This window comes from Centruroides vittatus, unplaced genomic scaffold (assembly GCF_030686945.1).
Source record: "Centruroides vittatus isolate TY-2023 unplaced genomic scaffold, ASM3068694v2 contig_950, whole genome shotgun sequence".
Lineage (NCBI taxonomy): Eukaryota > Metazoa > Arthropoda > Arachnida > Scorpiones > Buthidae > Centruroides > Centruroides vittatus.
In genome coordinates, this window is record NW_027122629.1 from 806,659 (window position 1) to 823,753 (window position 17,095).

The 17,095-nt window shown below is 29.2% G+C and overlaps 1 protein-coding gene across 1 annotated transcript; it reads left to right on the forward strand.

Moving 5' to 3' along the window:
- The first annotated feature begins 10,222 nt into the window (after window positions 1-10,222).
- On the forward strand, window positions 10,223-13,200 carry LOC136985069 (acyl-CoA Delta-9 desaturase-like). The gene is made up of 5 exons (XM_067282270.1): window positions 10,223-10,330; window positions 11,055-11,238; window positions 11,303-11,433; window positions 11,901-12,106; window positions 12,363-13,200. Exons 2-5 carry the CDS (start codon window positions 11,058-11,060, stop codon window positions 12,808-12,810), a joined length of 966 nt encoding a protein of 321 aa, XP_067138371.1. The 5' UTR covers window positions 10,223-10,330; window positions 11,055-11,057; the 3' UTR covers window positions 12,811-13,200.
- Window positions 13,201-17,095: the final 3,895 nt, after the last annotated feature.

Here is a 17,095-nt window from a genome sequence, read left to right on the forward strand (position 1 = left end):
CTGACACCTTCAATAACTTCATGCAAGTACCCTAAAAAAATGGGGTACGCGGACTATTCGAAGAAAGATCAAGTTGAGAATAATTAGTGTAGTGTCCATTAAGAAGCATACAGAATTATGAAGAGTTTAAAAATTACTTACTCTATTATAATCAAACTAGCAGATAGGCCCGGCGTTGCTCGGGCAAAAGTAATGATAGCGAAGATTAAGATTATTACGTTATAGTCACAAAAGAAAAAGAGTAATTTCATCAACAAACTAAATATTTCTAATGAAAGGTCGAATTTGAAAATCGAATATTGTAATATTGTTCGATTTTCACGACGTGTTCTGATTATATCGTTCGATTTTCATCGAATGTTCTAAAGAAGAAAAGTCGAGAAAAACCGAATCAATCTGTTTAAATTTGAAAATCAAATATGTTCTAACATATTACTTTTTTTTTTTTCTTCCTCCAGCGCCCGTGAATCTTGCACGTCACTTTCTCTTGTTCTCCATTGTTACTTAACACTTCTATTGATACTTAACACTTCCATCAACAATGGAAGTGTTAAGCCTTAATACTGTCCCTCTCCCCGTGGGGAGAAATTTCGAAAAATCCCTTCTTAGTGTGCGTTTTTGTGACGTACCATAACTATGTACCAAATTTCAACTTTCAACTCTTAACCGTTTGGGCTCTTAACATTTCCATTGTTACGTAACACTTCCATTGTTAACACTTCCATTGTTGACACTTCCATTATTACTTCACACTTGCATTGTTGCTTCACACTTCCATTGTTACTTAACACTTCCATTGTTGATGGAAGTGTTAAGACTTAATCCTGTCCCTCTCCCCCGTGGGGAGGAATTTCGAAAAATCCCTTCTTAGTGTGCGTTCTCTTAACATACCCTAACTGTGTACCAAATTTCAACTTTCAACTCCTAACCGTTTAGGCACGTCTCGATAATGTATATAGAAGCTTTAATCCTGTCCCTCTCCCCCGTGGAGAAGAATTTCGAAAAATCCCTTCTTAGTGTGCGTTTTCGTGACGTACCCTAACTGTGTACCAAATTTCAACTTTCAACTCCTAACCGTTTGGGCTCTGTGCTAATTATTATTATTATGTTGGGTTAAGTGAGATATACTCGGTTAACACCGGTGGCTGTGTACTATGCCGGACCAAAGTCAAGGCATAGTAACCAAAACAGAAATTAAAGAAGTGTATCAGTGTGTGTGTGTCTCACAATATGACATGTATTCAATATAGTGGCCTTCTGTAGTGTGATGTATGTGTTTCTATTCAATTCTAATGTGCCCAGGCTTTTGTGTAGTGTGTGTGGTATGACACCTGTAGAGGAGAGAACAACAGGTACAATAAGCACCCTATCCATCCTCCACAGATGCCTTATTTCCTGGGCGAGTTCTGTGTACTTGCTAATTTTTTCAGTGCATGCGTTTTGTATATTGTGAGTGTTTGGAATGGATATGTCTATAATGTATGTGATTTTATTGTGTTTGTCAATGAGTGTGATGTCTGGTCTGTTGTGGTAAATTGTTTTATCTGTGATTATGGCTCTGTCGTAGTACATTTTGTGCGTGTTGTTTTCCAATACTGTCTGTGGAATGTATTTGTAGTATGGTTCGTGGATGTCTACTAATTTGTGTTTCTTTGCAAGCTCTTGGTGTATTGTATTTGCTACTTGATTATGTCTGTGTAAATAATCTGTCTGTGCCAAGAGCTTGCAACCAGAGGTGATGTGTTGTATAGTTTCTGGCATGATGTAACATTTTCTGCATGTGTCATTTGTGAGTGTTGCATCTTTGAGTATGTGTTTTCTGTAGTTTTTAGTATTTATGACCTGATCCTGTATGGCGATCATGAATCCTTCCGTCTCCCCAAAGAGGCATCCCCGAGCTAACCAGCTGTTTGACGCAGTTTTGTCAACAAAATCTGGGCCAGATCATAAGGATGCCTGCCATGGAGTGCCTTTCGAGCCCACGATTGCTTAATGGTGTCTATGCTTTTTATATGTTGTGTTGTTTCCATATGATGTGAGTGTAAGTTTAATGGTGTGTTCTTCGAGTCTGCTAGAGTTACTGCTTTATGTAATTGTGATGTTTCTTGTTTTTTGTAGAAAAACTCTCGCAGTGACTGTATTTGTTTGTAGTGAAGGTTAACTATGTCAATCAGGCCACGTCCGCCATCTTTACGTGGAAGGGTTAATCTTTCTGTGGCGGATTTAGGATGATGTTGTTTATGCTTAGTAAGTGTTGTTCTTGTTTTCCTTTGGAGTTGCTCAAGATCTGTGTGAGTCCAATGTATAACTCAAAAGAATATGTGAGTACTGGGATGACATATGTGTTTATTGCTTTAACTGTGTGTTTTGCATTTTTATTATTATTATTATTTTGGGTTAAGTTAGATATACTCGGTTAACACCGGTGGCTAAGTACTATGCCGGACCAAAGTCAAGGCATAGTAACCAAAACAGAAATTAAAGAAGTGTATCAGTGTGTGTGTCTGTATTCAGGAATTTTCTCACAATATGACATGTATTCAATATAGTGGCCTTCTGTAGAGTGATGTATGTGTTTCTATTCAATTCTAATGTGCCCAGGCTTTTGTGTAGTGTGTGTGGTATGACACCTGTAGAGGAGAGAACTACAGGTACAATAAGCACCCCATCCATCCTCCACAGATGCCTTATTTCCTGGGCGAGTTCTGTGTACTTGCTAATTTTTTCAGTGCATGCGTTTTGTATATTGTGAGTGTTTGGAATGGATATGTCTATAATGTATGTGATTTTATTGTGTTTGTCAATGAGTGTGATGTCTGGTCTGTTGTGGTAAATTGTTTTATCTGTGATTATGGCTCTGTCGTAGTACATTTTGTGCGTGTTGTTTTCCAATACTGTCTGTGGAATGTATTTGTAGTATGGTTCGTGGATGTCTGCTAATTTGTGTTTCTTTGCAAGCTCTTGGTGTATTATATTTGCTACTTGGTTATGTCTGTGTAAATAATCTGTCTGTGCCAAGAGCTTGCAGCCAGAAGTGATGTGTTGTATAGTTTCTGGCATGATGTGACATTTTCTGCATGTGTCATTTGTGAGTGTTGCATCTTTGAGTATGTGTTTTCTGTAGTATGTATTATTATTATTATTATTATTAATTATTATTATTATTATTATTATTATCAACTCGTCTCGATTATATATATAGATAAGAAAGAAAACTTTACAGAATTATTCTCTAAAACAGTGTTTCTTAACTGGGATGCATGAACACCTAGGCAAGGAAGAAAGCATCTCCAGAAATGCAATTCGCATCCCTTCGTGATCTTTAGATGTATAATATAAAATTTAAAGCTGTATAAATTTGATTCGATTGTACTGTGTACTCAGTGCCCTGATAAACTGGAAAAACTGAAGCAATTATCAGAATCCTCACTACAATCCTATCTACCTTTGTCACCTTGGATTAATTTCATTTGATTAAAAAAAAAAAAAAAAAAAAAAAAGGAAATTGAAACACAATATTCAAAGGTGTGCAACCACTAAGAAGGATTTTTTTTTAAACTCTTTCCACCCTGTGGGCACTAAGAGGGCCTCTTTTAGTAGGCCCATTATGGGTTTGGCCAGGCCCGCAATGGGGCTACTGTGTGGTGAGGGACGAGGCCCGACATATCCGAACAAACCACCCCCCGAAAAATTCCTGGGGATTATTCGACCCGTTCGGATTCGATCCCGGTCCCCAGATAGGTAGGCTGCCATTTTGGCCGCTCGGCCATTCGGCCGTCCACTAAGAAGGTTAAGAAACATTGCCGTAGAACACGAGCGCGCACACGAAACTAGTTACATTCATTATTTTCATTTTTATTTTTTAAATATGTTTAAATATATATTTTTTATGTTTTATGTTACATAAGATAAAGGCGCGTAATGTTTTGTACTTTAAACTGTTCTAAATCATTTGTACAATTATACTGCCTAATGGTGATATTAGAGACAACTCTCATCAGATAATTAGAAATAAATATCAAAATCCATGTACAAAAATTAATTTTTTAAGCATAAATATAAATTATATAATAGGTTAAATTAAGTACAGTACAGTTTTAAAAAAAACAATTTAATTTTATCAATTAAACATAGGATTTGTATTTAGAAAATTAGCAAAATAAGCACCTTTATTTGCAAGTTTTTTAACTTGCTAATTGAACTATGTTCTTAATTTATCTAGTTACAGTTATCAATACAAATCAATAGTAATAGGACATCAAAGTCTTTTATAAGTTAAAATTAAATAATATAATTAATCATTTGTTAAATTTACAGTTATTAAGTTGAAGAATAACTACGTTTTGAAATTTATTGTGTTCTCATAGGTAAAGGAAACCCAAAAAAGTAATGAAAAAATATAAATAAATAAACTTCAAATGCTTTATTAATAAGTATTTTAAAATTTAATTATTATTTAAAGTATTTAATAGTATTAATTTATATATTTTATTCTTTTGTAACATATAATTACCTTGAAGATTACATTGTACAAGAGTAGAATTTTAAATGAGCCATGAAACATAATAATTATAAAATTACAATTAATAATTTTCATTTCATTATAATATGATAATTTAATAATAATAATTTATAATTTAAATAAAATTTATTCTTAATTATAAATTACTGATTTTTTTAGTCATAAAAACAATTTTAGGTTAATGTTACCTATGGTTCCAAGATGGCGGCTCGTCTCTGATTCCAGCAAATAGAGGAAAGGAAACAGTGTGGACTCACATTCTAACCTAACCTAACCTATTCCAATAATTTTGTTGCTAATAATTATGGTAATTTATTAGAATAGGTTAGGTTAGATTAGAACGTGCATCCCCAGTGTTTCCCTTCCTCTATTTGCTGGAATCAGAGACGAGCCGCCATCTTGGAACCATAGGTAACATTAACCCAATTTTATAACAATTTTGTGATAAACATCCTAAATGTTTATATAATTGAATTTTAGGAAATTAATGAAGTTATCAATGTAATCATTTATATAAAATGCAGATTTAATTATTTATAAAAATTGTTTTAATCCAATTGGTTTAAAAAAGTATAAAGAAATAAATTAACAACATATTAAATATAAGATATAATGATAATATCTTGTAAATATTATAAATAAAGATGTTTTATATATAGGATAATATATGACTAATATATTTAGATTACTTAAGCATATATAATAAAATTGCTTATTTTTTAAATTTATCGAGAAAAATTTGATAAACATTTCACATTATTATGATTAATAATCACAATAACGTTTATTAAAATCTTCACTCTATGGAAATTGTTTTATATAAGAAAAAACAGTAATTTGTAAACGTTATACAGTCGAATTTTTAATAATGGCCGCTTCTAATCCACCGCCATTTTTTTTCCATGTTTTTGTTAGTGGCCGCTATTTGACTGTATACGGCTGTTATTTTTAAAATAATATTTTGTATTTTAGTCGTATAATTTAAACAAATAAACAACACAGAAATATTCTATTAATTAACTCGTTGCATTTGTGTATTTGTAAAATAGGAATTACACAAATCTCTTTGATTCTTTAACAAACCCACTTAAACTTACTTGTAAACATGAAGGTAAACCTTTGTTATCACTTTTGCAATGGATTCTAAATATATTCCTAAATTTTAAACTCATGAAACCCGCTCTGTGGGCAGTAGCGCGTTATCCTGTGGGCTAAAAGGGCAATTGCCTGGGGCTCCCACCAACAGGAGGCCCAAACCAATTTTTTGTAAACTCGTTACTGTACTAAGGATATCGAAATTTAAATTTTGGCCATATCTGGAGTCCTCAGGTTTCCCGTGTGACCCAGGCGCAGGATGCAATAACACCGCTCAGACATGGCGTTAAAAAAAAAGAACGTGGATACCGGGGATTCCCCCAAAATTCCCCGAACAAAAATGCTTGAAGTCAACACAATGGCCAGATCCATAATGGAGCGGCCGAATGGTAGGGGACAGACCAACCCCAAAAAATTTCTGGGGTTTTTTGATCATCCGGAAGCTATCCCGGAACCCTCAGAGTGGTAGATTGACACGTTAAGGTTGAGCTCAAATAGGCTCTTCTTACATTACGTTACATTTGGCCAATCAAAGAAGGTGTTGTTTAAGATTTTACAAATAACACTTTCTTCGAATGGCCAGACGTAACATAGCGTAACGTAAGGATTGTTTTTCAAGAACCGCTGCGTAACCTCTCCTCGGTCATCCTGTTGTCAAGAGATTATTATTATATAACTACATTTTATTATATAAATATCTTTGTGTTCTCTGGAAAAATACAGTAATAAGGAAAAACATTTGTTTATCATTTAATTGCAGGAACTTTAATAAAAACGTCAAATTATTCATCTAATATCTGTAACATATATTACATATATTGTTACTAAGTTTATTTTATTGATAATAAAACTGATAATATTGAAATTTTACGTATAACACTATAAGGAAGGATATTAAGGAGCTACAATAATTATTTCAACTTATAGCCCAGAGAATAAAAATATTAATGAATATTTATTGATATTGATTGTTAGTTATTGTTTTATGGGTGGAGCCATATGACATTGCCATATGACATTGCCAAATATATCCTTTGTAATAAAGAATAACAAGATAATATCAAATACAGTATATGCAAATGTAATAAACTGATTTTAATCAGTTTATTACATTTGCATATACTGTATTTAAAATGTAATAAACTGATTCTTTTTGGAAAATTTGATTTAAAAGTATATTTCAGTAGATGAAAATGATGATAAATATCCAAAGAATAGGTTAAACTATTATGAGATAATTAGTATAGTTAGAATTTACAGTTGCTTGGATTGTAATAGAGAAATTTGCTTATTATCTCATGATGTCTTTGTAAATTATTTATAATTATACGTAAATATATAGATATTTTTAGAGTTTATTTATGCTAAATTAAAGCATAGATATTTTTTTATTATTAAACTAACTCGTTTAATAACAAATTCGTGGAAAGAAAATTAGTGTTGCCTTAACAAATGTATTTTATCTAATGGCATTATATTATAATTAATTTATCAAACAACACCAGAATCCTAATCCCTCGGAAAGCACAAATTGCTGAAAAATTAATAATTATATTTAGCTTTATTACTATTAAACATGCCAATCATACTTTCATTTGAAGTTTGAACATTAAACTTACGACCTTGACTTTGTATCTCAGTTAATTAAAAAAAATATTTTCTTGTGCAATTACCATTAAGCGAAGAAAAAGAACATGGTAACAATCTCACAAAACGGATAACTCAGTCAAGGGAATACAATGACTTCAACAGAAAATATCCCCTCCCCCCATTATTGAAAGCAAAAAAATAGCAGTAAATCGAGGACTCGATAGATACAAGGTTTATTCATTTCTCGTTGTTAAAATTATTCTTGACACAAATTCTTTTTATTTAAGTTATTTATGAATAAAGTAAGGGAAAATTTAAAGTTTCTAATATATTTTTCTAAATTCAAATGAAGGGATTTAATAATTAGAATATAAAAAAAAATACATGAAAAAAGTAACATTTTGGGTGTGACCTAATGGACATATTTAGGAGGTAAAAAGAAAGAAAGATTTTTTAAAAAAAGCCTAAATTACCGTTCATTTAATGTTTTAAATCTATTTTATAATAAAAATTTAAAATTCATGGTTGTAAAATTTGTATAAAGATAATATGTTTTAATGGAATTGTGGACCTCAATGAGAAAATATCGAGTGGGGAAAGCATTTTGACAGGAAGAAAGCCATCATTAAGGAAAAGATAATGATAAAAAAACTGTTATGTGAGTTATTTTTGATAAATTCTTTTATAGAAACATACAGTATATATATATATATATAATATATATATTATATATACATACAAAAATTATTTATAATGTATAGGCAACAAATCTTATCTTTAATATTAAATTTAATCAAATTTTGCTGTGTAAAATATATTTTTTTTTTTAAATTTGTAAAATAAATAATTACATTTTTAAATTTATTTTTTACAATTTCAAATTCATGATAAAGTAAATTAATTCTTTAAAGTAATGAAGAAATTTTTACATCTTTTATTTTATTTTTTTAAATTAAACAAAAATCAATAAAATGAAAAGGGTGACTGAACAACAAAAAAATTTGTTTGCTAATTTCTTTTTAATTTTAGAAATATTTCGAGAAGAATAAGTGATTATATGAGTGTATATTTATATATATATAAATACAATTTTATGATCTAAGAATAATATAAAGTTAAAAATATTAACGGTCAAGGTATGTCCTCGATCTATTTACTATTTTGAAAAAGGTCTTTTCAACACTACGAGAAGCGATATAGACGGGTAAAACTATTTCAAAATAGCTATTATATATTCATTCTTCCTCAGTAAAGCATAGCAATTTTTAACATTTGTTTGTACTGTACAATTAACAAGCCATTCAGTCAGTTAAATCTAATTTATTACATTTTTTATCCTGCCTTTTTTTAATGTAATTTATGGATTAAAATGTATAAAATTGAGATTTTTTTTAATTAATAATTTAATTAATAAATTAATAAAAAGATGGGAAATAGTTTTATTAATTGATCTCCCTAAATCATACCTAAATATATATATAAAAAAGTAGGCCAAAAGTATACTTTTTATTAATATTTATCCTGAAAAATTTGTAATTTAATAAATTACAATAGAAGAGAATTTTTTTAGGTTACTGTAGAATAATTATACATTAATCCAAGGATAGATGTGTCAAGGGTTTAGCTTATGATACTGTGTAAAATTTTCTTAAATATTAGTGTATTAATGCATGGATAAACTAGTATACTTGACTGGATATATATATATATATATATATATTCTTATGATTCATCTTCTTTGAAAAATAAATTGCATTTATTTTTATATTATAAACTCAATGCTAGAATAAAGTGCTTCCTGCTCTTACAACTAACTGTCATGCTTATGATGCAGAACATGATTTTTTTTAAAAGTATTAATGAATGATATATCTATTTTTCCTTTATAATTGTATGTAGAGTTATATAATAATAGAATTTAATATATAAATTTTTATTTAAGTTTAAATGTAAACAAAGAAATCAATAACTGAGATAAACTAATTAAATTTTTTTTCTTTATATTTAATTGGGTATACGAAACATAATTTTAAAAATGTAAGAAGTTTAAAATTAAATTTGGCAATTTTTATTTATAAAAGTAAGAAAAGAAAAAGGCGAAAGCAAAATTTTAAAAATAGCCACACACAATGGCTACTGTTGTTGTAAATTTCATACACTGACTTGTGTGTGTGTGTGGTGTGTGTGCGTGTGTTTAATTTAATAATAAAGATCAATCAAGTTAGCAGTTTTAGAGAATAAAAATTAATTATTAAATACGGTAAAATAATTATAATCAGTTTAATTTTAATAACATAACAGGAGAGAGGTAAGTTATATTTATTTCGCATGTATTTCTTATCGATTTTTTGTTTCCTTTTTTGTTTTTTTATTTATTTATAATCCATTCACGTTGATTCTTTTTATAGCAACATTAACACAACGAGATAAAACCGAAATATTCCTTAGATCAACGGTTACATTTTCGTAATTGATTAAAGTTCAAATTCTATAATTAGTAAGCGTGAGAAAAAACTGCTTGGAAAATAGAAATCAATTAATAATAATAATTATTTTATTAGAAAATAAGACGAGTTTGCATCATTAATGAATGCCATTTACATAACCAAAAGCATCTGATCAATATCTGAGATGAGAAATTTAAATATACGATTAAAAAAATAATAATAAAAATGTCAATATGTTTCGTACACGTTTCTTATTATAAGCTTAATTATATCCAATAATAATTTCGATTAGTTATTATCGTAATTACGAGTCGTCTATAAATATATATTGGAAAGCTTGAATGGAAGAAGATACAGCGATGACGTCACGTCTATTATCTTACGTAAGACAATTGTATTTACGTACGGATTAAATAATAAACTAAATAATAATTCTCGTACGGTGATTTTATATAAGAAAATATCAGGAGATAACGAGAGAGAGAGAGAGTTGTTATTGAACTCGATGGGGTGATGTGCTGTAGAGTCAGGTGATGTAGTAGTACGTGACTCAACCAGCCAGTCGACAGGAATCACCCCACATTCGGCTCTGTACCACGTGATCAGACGTCGAACGGCTTGTACGCGGTATATAGAGAACGTTCTATCACTTAACCGGTAAAGCTTGACAGGTTCTGTAAGTATATGTTACTACTATTCCTTCAGCTTATTAACTAAAATATTTTTTAATTCCCTCTGCTTATTAGATATTCCTTTGTTTTATACATTCGTTCTGTTTAGAAATACATCGTATATTTAATTTATATATATAATATTTTAGATATTCCTCTCCTTATTTTTAGGTAACATCTATTGTCGTAATAATTAAGTATATATATAACGAGTTCGTTTTTTTTTTTTTCTTCCACCGTCTGTACGTTTGTCAGACCGTATTTTAAATATAGTTATTATAAATTTATATATGATATTTTAAATAATTTCTATATATAATTTCATTTCATATGTCATTATTGCATAAGCTAAGTAGGAAGTTAAGAAATTTTGGATACAATCCAATGTTAACGTCTCTTAAAACCGGAAGAGATGAGTTTGGTGTATTTTCTAATATATTCTAGGGATTATATATGTGTGTATATATATATATATATATCCTGTACGGCTTCCTGATAATGTTTTCCAAGCTCTTACGATGCTTCTTTTAAGTAGAATTTAAACTCGACGAAATTTAATTAATCAAAGGATTATTTCAGATATTAAATATAATCTTGTTTTCGTGTTTTATGGTGCAAAATTTAGCAAGCAGCCTGTTGAGTTGTTAGTCTGGATTATGTGTTGTAAAAACGAATCTTCTTCTGTGTGTGGTGTGTGTTTTTAATGGTGACGTTTACTTGTTTTTATAGATTATGGCTCCTAATGCTCAGTCGACTGTGACAGAGACTGTTACTCCTCCGAAGCGGGCAACTCCTAAACAAGAACTAAAAATCGTCTGGAGAAACGTCATACTGTTCGCTTTTCTACACATCGGCGCTCTCTATGGATTCACTTTAATTTTTACAAGCGCAAAATGGCAGACTATACTCTTCGGTACGTAAATTTAAAAAAAATATCTATTTATTAAAATAAAATAATAATATTATTATTTTTTTAGCATTATTTCTATACGTTACATCCGGATTGGGGATAACAGCAGGAGCTCATAGATTATGGGCACATCGTTCGTATAAGGCAAAATGGCCTCTCAGAGTCCTCTTGATGTTTTTTAACTGCATAGCTTTCGAAGTAAGTGTCTTTTTTTCTTATTTAAAAGATTATATATATATACACAGAATTATTTCTTTTCTTATCGATTATTAAGCGCACCGCCATTTTAAGGTATGCAGTATATATTCTGCGCATACGGTTTTATATATTAATGTATTTGAAAAATTTTCAAGTAATAAAAAATTTAGTTCACTTTAAGAAGAGAGAAAAAAAAAAGAAATTTTTAAAGATTTTATTAGGTTAAATAAAATCTAATTAAGAATATAGGTCACATAGATCTTATGTGTATTAATTTCTTACTCTTACTTTGCTGTTGGAGGAAAATATTGATATTATCGATTTTTCTCTATTCGATTTCTGCTTGCGAAGACACGTTGTTATTATAAACATATGTAATATGTAATATATAGGCTATATAATACATAAAGTATAGACTACACACAATCTTTTTTTGTTTAAATATTTATTATTTTTATCCGTTTCAGAACGATATCTATGAATGGGCTCGGGATCACAGGGTACATCATAAATATTCGGAAACTGATGCGGATCCTCATAACGCTACTCGTGGGTTTTTCTTCTCCCACATTGGATGGCTTTTAGTAAGAAAACATCCCGACGTTATAGAAAAAGGAAAGAACGTAGATTTAAGTGACGTTGCTAACGATCCAGTAGTAAAATTTCAGAAAAAGTAAGTCTTGCATAAGTTTTTTTCAGGCTTAGGCCTTATATATAGGACATTTTACAACTGACCCCCATAATATACAGCTGTTACTTTGTTGGCTAAACAAGTATATATAATTATATAATAATATTTTTTTATTGTTGTTGTAAACCTTTCCAATCTGACCTAATCTATACTAGTTTTGTACACGAGTTTTTTTTTAATTCTATATAACGCGTAATATGTACAAGAAATTTAGTTTATTTTATTTTTTTTTGTATAGGTATTATATACCGTTGATGGTCACATGTTGTTTCATACTACCAACAGTTATTCCTTCGTGGTTATGGGGGGAGACCATTTGGAATGCTTTCTATGTAGCCACTGTTTTCAGATATTGCTTCACGTTGAATAACACGTGGCTGGTAAATAGTGCAGCACATATGTGGGGCAATCGACCATACGACATCAATATCAATCCAAGAGAGAATCGATTAGTTTCTTTAGCAGCCATAGGAGAAGGGTTTCATAATTATCATCATACCTTTCCTTGGGATTACTCTACTAGCGAATTAGGGTGGAAAATAAATCTCACTACAATGTTTATCGACACGATGGCATTTATAGGACTGGCCTACGATCGTAAAACAGTCGCCAAAGATATGGTTCTGAAGAGAAAAGAGAGAACAGGAGAGAATTCGTGGTATAATAATAATAAAATTCAAAAATAATCACTGTATACATAAGAAGTTTTGGCGCACATTTAATGTAACAGACAGATGCTGTGATAAAGATGAATGTTGTATACTTTATACATTCCGTTATACTTATGTATGCAAAAAAAAAATATAACCAAAAATCTCCATTATTATTATTATGAAATTTTTTGTATAGTTTCTAATCGAAATTTGAATGAAGTTTAAATGTATAACTTACATTATGTATGTTTCTTCTTCTTCTTAAAGCGACAAAAAAATAATGTCATAAGCATCGAGTCTCACTCTTTCAATTAAAAATACTAAATATAGAAATATTTTTAATTATAATTTAAAAAAAGAGTGATGTCATGTGTATAAAAATTTATTTTTTTGATATGAATTAAAGTTTAATGAACAAATATATACATATATATATATGAATTCTTTTATTGTATCGTATCTCTGCGAAAGGGAGGGGGGAATAGAAGAAAAATGCATTTTTAGATTAACATATATTTGTTTTAAAAATGAGAAAATATTGACATTTTAGTTATTTTTAGGTAAATTTTTTATAGGGTAATTTTCTTGGGAGGAAATTTTTTTTTTTCTTTTATGATTGTCATTGGGTGTGGTAAAGATATTTAAAAAATCTGATATTGATCTTAATAACCGGTGAAGAAGATATCCTTTTACGCTTAATTAGAATAAATCCTCGAATTCAAATAATAATAATAAAAAATCATCACTCGAATGTGTTGAAATAGAAAATATTTAAAAAAAATGTTTTCGCTGAATAAACAATACGTTTAGATACGTGACGAAATCTTCGTTGAAAGCCAAACTTTTGCATAATTTTAAGCTTAAAACTGTCTGAGAAATTAGTTTAAGTGTGTGAAAGATATTTAATGATGCAATTACATTGTAAATTAAGTATATTAATGTTTAAATGTTAATTAAACCACGTACCTCTTCAGAAATTTGATAAATAATTAAATAAAAAATTTGTATTTGCAGTTATTGTTTAGTCAAATAAATATATAGGCCTATATATTTTTATACGTATACCGCAATGTTATAAAGTTATATTAAGAATATAATATTTGAATTTATGCACGTATAATATAAGCTTCCTGTATTTAAAATAGATTCAATTTAAATTCGTTAGTAAAGTTGAGACATATATTAACACCATCATCTTTGAATTGAAACATTGCCAAGTGCGATATCAGTTATATGTAAAGGTGGAAATAATATAATGCAGCACCAACTGTTGAGAAAAATACAATAATAATAATACAATAGACTACTTATTTTTTATTTTTGAAAAAATAATGATCGTTGTTGTTTTAATCTCATTTTGTTAAAAAAAAATGTTTAATTATTTAATCATATCGAGTATTATTGAATATTTTTTAGTAATGAACTACGCTATAAAGCTAGATAAAAGACGATAATAAATGCACAATTACTTTTAGAATTAACTTATTTTTTTCTTATACACACAATACGTCTACACACAAACCAACACAGCCTACACAAACAGCACCTATACACACACACAAATAAAAATATACAAAGTTTAATGCACTAAATCTGCAATATTTGAAATACATTTTACGAAATTTCGAAGGTTTCTCAATACAATTTTAATTGCCAAACCAATAAAATTATTATAAATGTAAAAAAAAAACTTTTAAAACAATATTTTAATAGTTTATATTAAGGTTTTTATATTATATTATTTTATAAACGATAAAATTAACGAGAAGAATGTTGAAATGTCCAAGTACAATGATGTAAAGCAATAGATAAACGACAATGAATGAATCTCTTTCTACATCCAGACAACTTAATTTATTAATTTTGTTACTATATTTAAAGCAACTAAACGTAGATGGTATGTAAAAACCAACTTCAAAAGCTTCAATTTCGTCGGTTAACGAGTTCTACTTGAGTACCAATTATTTTCAATAGCTTTAATAATACAGTAACTGTAGGGTTTATTGTGTGATCTTTGAAATTTTTAACTCTCCTCGATATTGTGCGAAGGAGAAGAAAAAACTTTTAGAGAGGAGCATTATTGCATTCGTTTAAAGCAGGGATGTCCAACCTTTTTGTTTCTCTGGGCCACATTGGAAGAAGACACGGAGTTTTGGGCCACAAGTATATTGTATACCATTAGCCCGGGCCGCCCCTTAGTGGTCGTTCTAGTCATTCCATGGTATAAATAATAATTCATTTTACAAATAATAATAATTTATTGTTAATTTAAAATCGTCGCTAGGGCGCCCCTAGTGGGCGTTTTAGGCATACCGTTACAGATTACACATATACTGACACGAGATCAATGGCTTATATTACTAGATACTTGTGGCTCAATTTTTAAAAATACAAAATATATTTAAGGATTAACATGTCTAGATTATAGTAATAAATATTAAAACTTTATAACGAAAAAGATATTTTAAAAAATTACTTCTACAGACACTTTTAATTTTTACTTAGAAATAGATAAATTCATTTATTATAAAGGAGACGAACAAAAATTTATTTGAAAAACACGAATATTTGTTTTATTTAAGTCTCTAATTAATAAAAATACGACGAAACACCATTTTAAAGTGCATTTTTATTCAACTAATATATTTATAAATAATATGTAGCCCAAACAGTAGCCAATGCGCCAAATAATATTTTTTATGCCAACCTAAAAAAAGGGTAGCCAAATTTGGCGCAAAGTAGCCAAATCTTACAACGCTAGTAGGAATATTAAATAAAGCTGGAGTTGGTACTAAAAGGATTATAGACCCAAATGCAGGGAAGGGAGAGTAAGGACAAACATTGGAACTTGCCTTGGCCGCATGCGGCCCGCGGGCCGCGGTTTGGACACCCCTGGTTTAAAGATTGATAACTAAATAAATCTTGATAAGCCAAACAAGTAATTAAATCGGTAAAGAATAAATATAAATAGTAACTGATTGAATGCTGAATCGGTTAAAGCCTCATCCCACCTTTGTAGGGATCCAGAATCGCATCCGGGAGATGAAAAACCCCATGAATTTTTCGAGGGAATAATACGTAAGGTCCTACATTGTGGGCCTGGCTATTTTAATCGTTTCTATCACTAGACATGATTAAAATGGCCGTGTGAGAATTAGAGCCATTAAGAGACCTCCTAGTGTAAAAAAAAGTGACTACAAATTTTATATAATTTTTTTTTTTTTTTTTTGCATATGTATAAGAAAATACTGACATTATGAAGGGCAATTTCAGAGGATATTTATGATTTTTGCTTCATTGTAGAAGATATGAGAGAGCTCATCATTACCAGAACATAAATCATTTATAATGAACTCATATATTTTCCATTGTTTATGCAGATCCTTTTACAATAAATGAGAGGAGAAAAATGATAATTGCCGTCGAAAATATACGAAAAAAAAATTTATTTAAAATACATAAAAATTCGCATATTTTACTAACAATTCATGCGCGCACAATTTTCTTTTTTTATTTTTGCAATAAAAATTATCAGCAAAGCGAGGATGATTTATTGTTTTATTTTAAGATTAGATCTGAAGATAAATTTTGTTTTAAAAAATTCAAAAAAATCTTTTTAAATATAATTTAAAATTTATAATTTTTAAATTTTAATTTTGTACAAAATTTAAGCTTTAAAAAGAAAAAGTCTAGCTGTTTGTCGTCTACGTATAAAGACTAAATTTCTGTTATGATTAAGATAAATGATCGGAATATTAATTTATGCTCCATTTTATTAACGGTTTAAGCTGACATTATATTTATAAATCATTTATATCGTTTTCTAAATTTATCTAACATAATTAAATTCTTAAATATAATTCAGAACGGTTTCAGTATATTTTTAAATATAAATAACACCACAACAGAAAAAAAATAATAATAATGATATGCAGGAATTTTACGCATTTTAAATGGAATAAACGTCAAGAAAATAAAAATATACGTTGATTTTTCTAAACGTGTTAAAGTAAAAATTATTTTTATAGTTTTAGAAACACGTTTGAAAATTTTTTTTTATTCTAAATAAAGTCAAACTTCAGAACAATGTCCACTGACGAGAACATAAATAAAGAAAATGGCCGTTGTTGTTCAAAGATGGCCGCCGTTTAGGGGGTATTTTGTATGCATTTTTGTTTTCCCACAAATATATATTTATGGAAAAAAAATGGCTGCCGTTTAGAGGTAGCCATCATTGGAGATTCGACTGTATTTATAAAATTAATCCTGAAAATTTTTATAAACCGAAAATTCTTTATGCTTTATTACTTTTATAAAT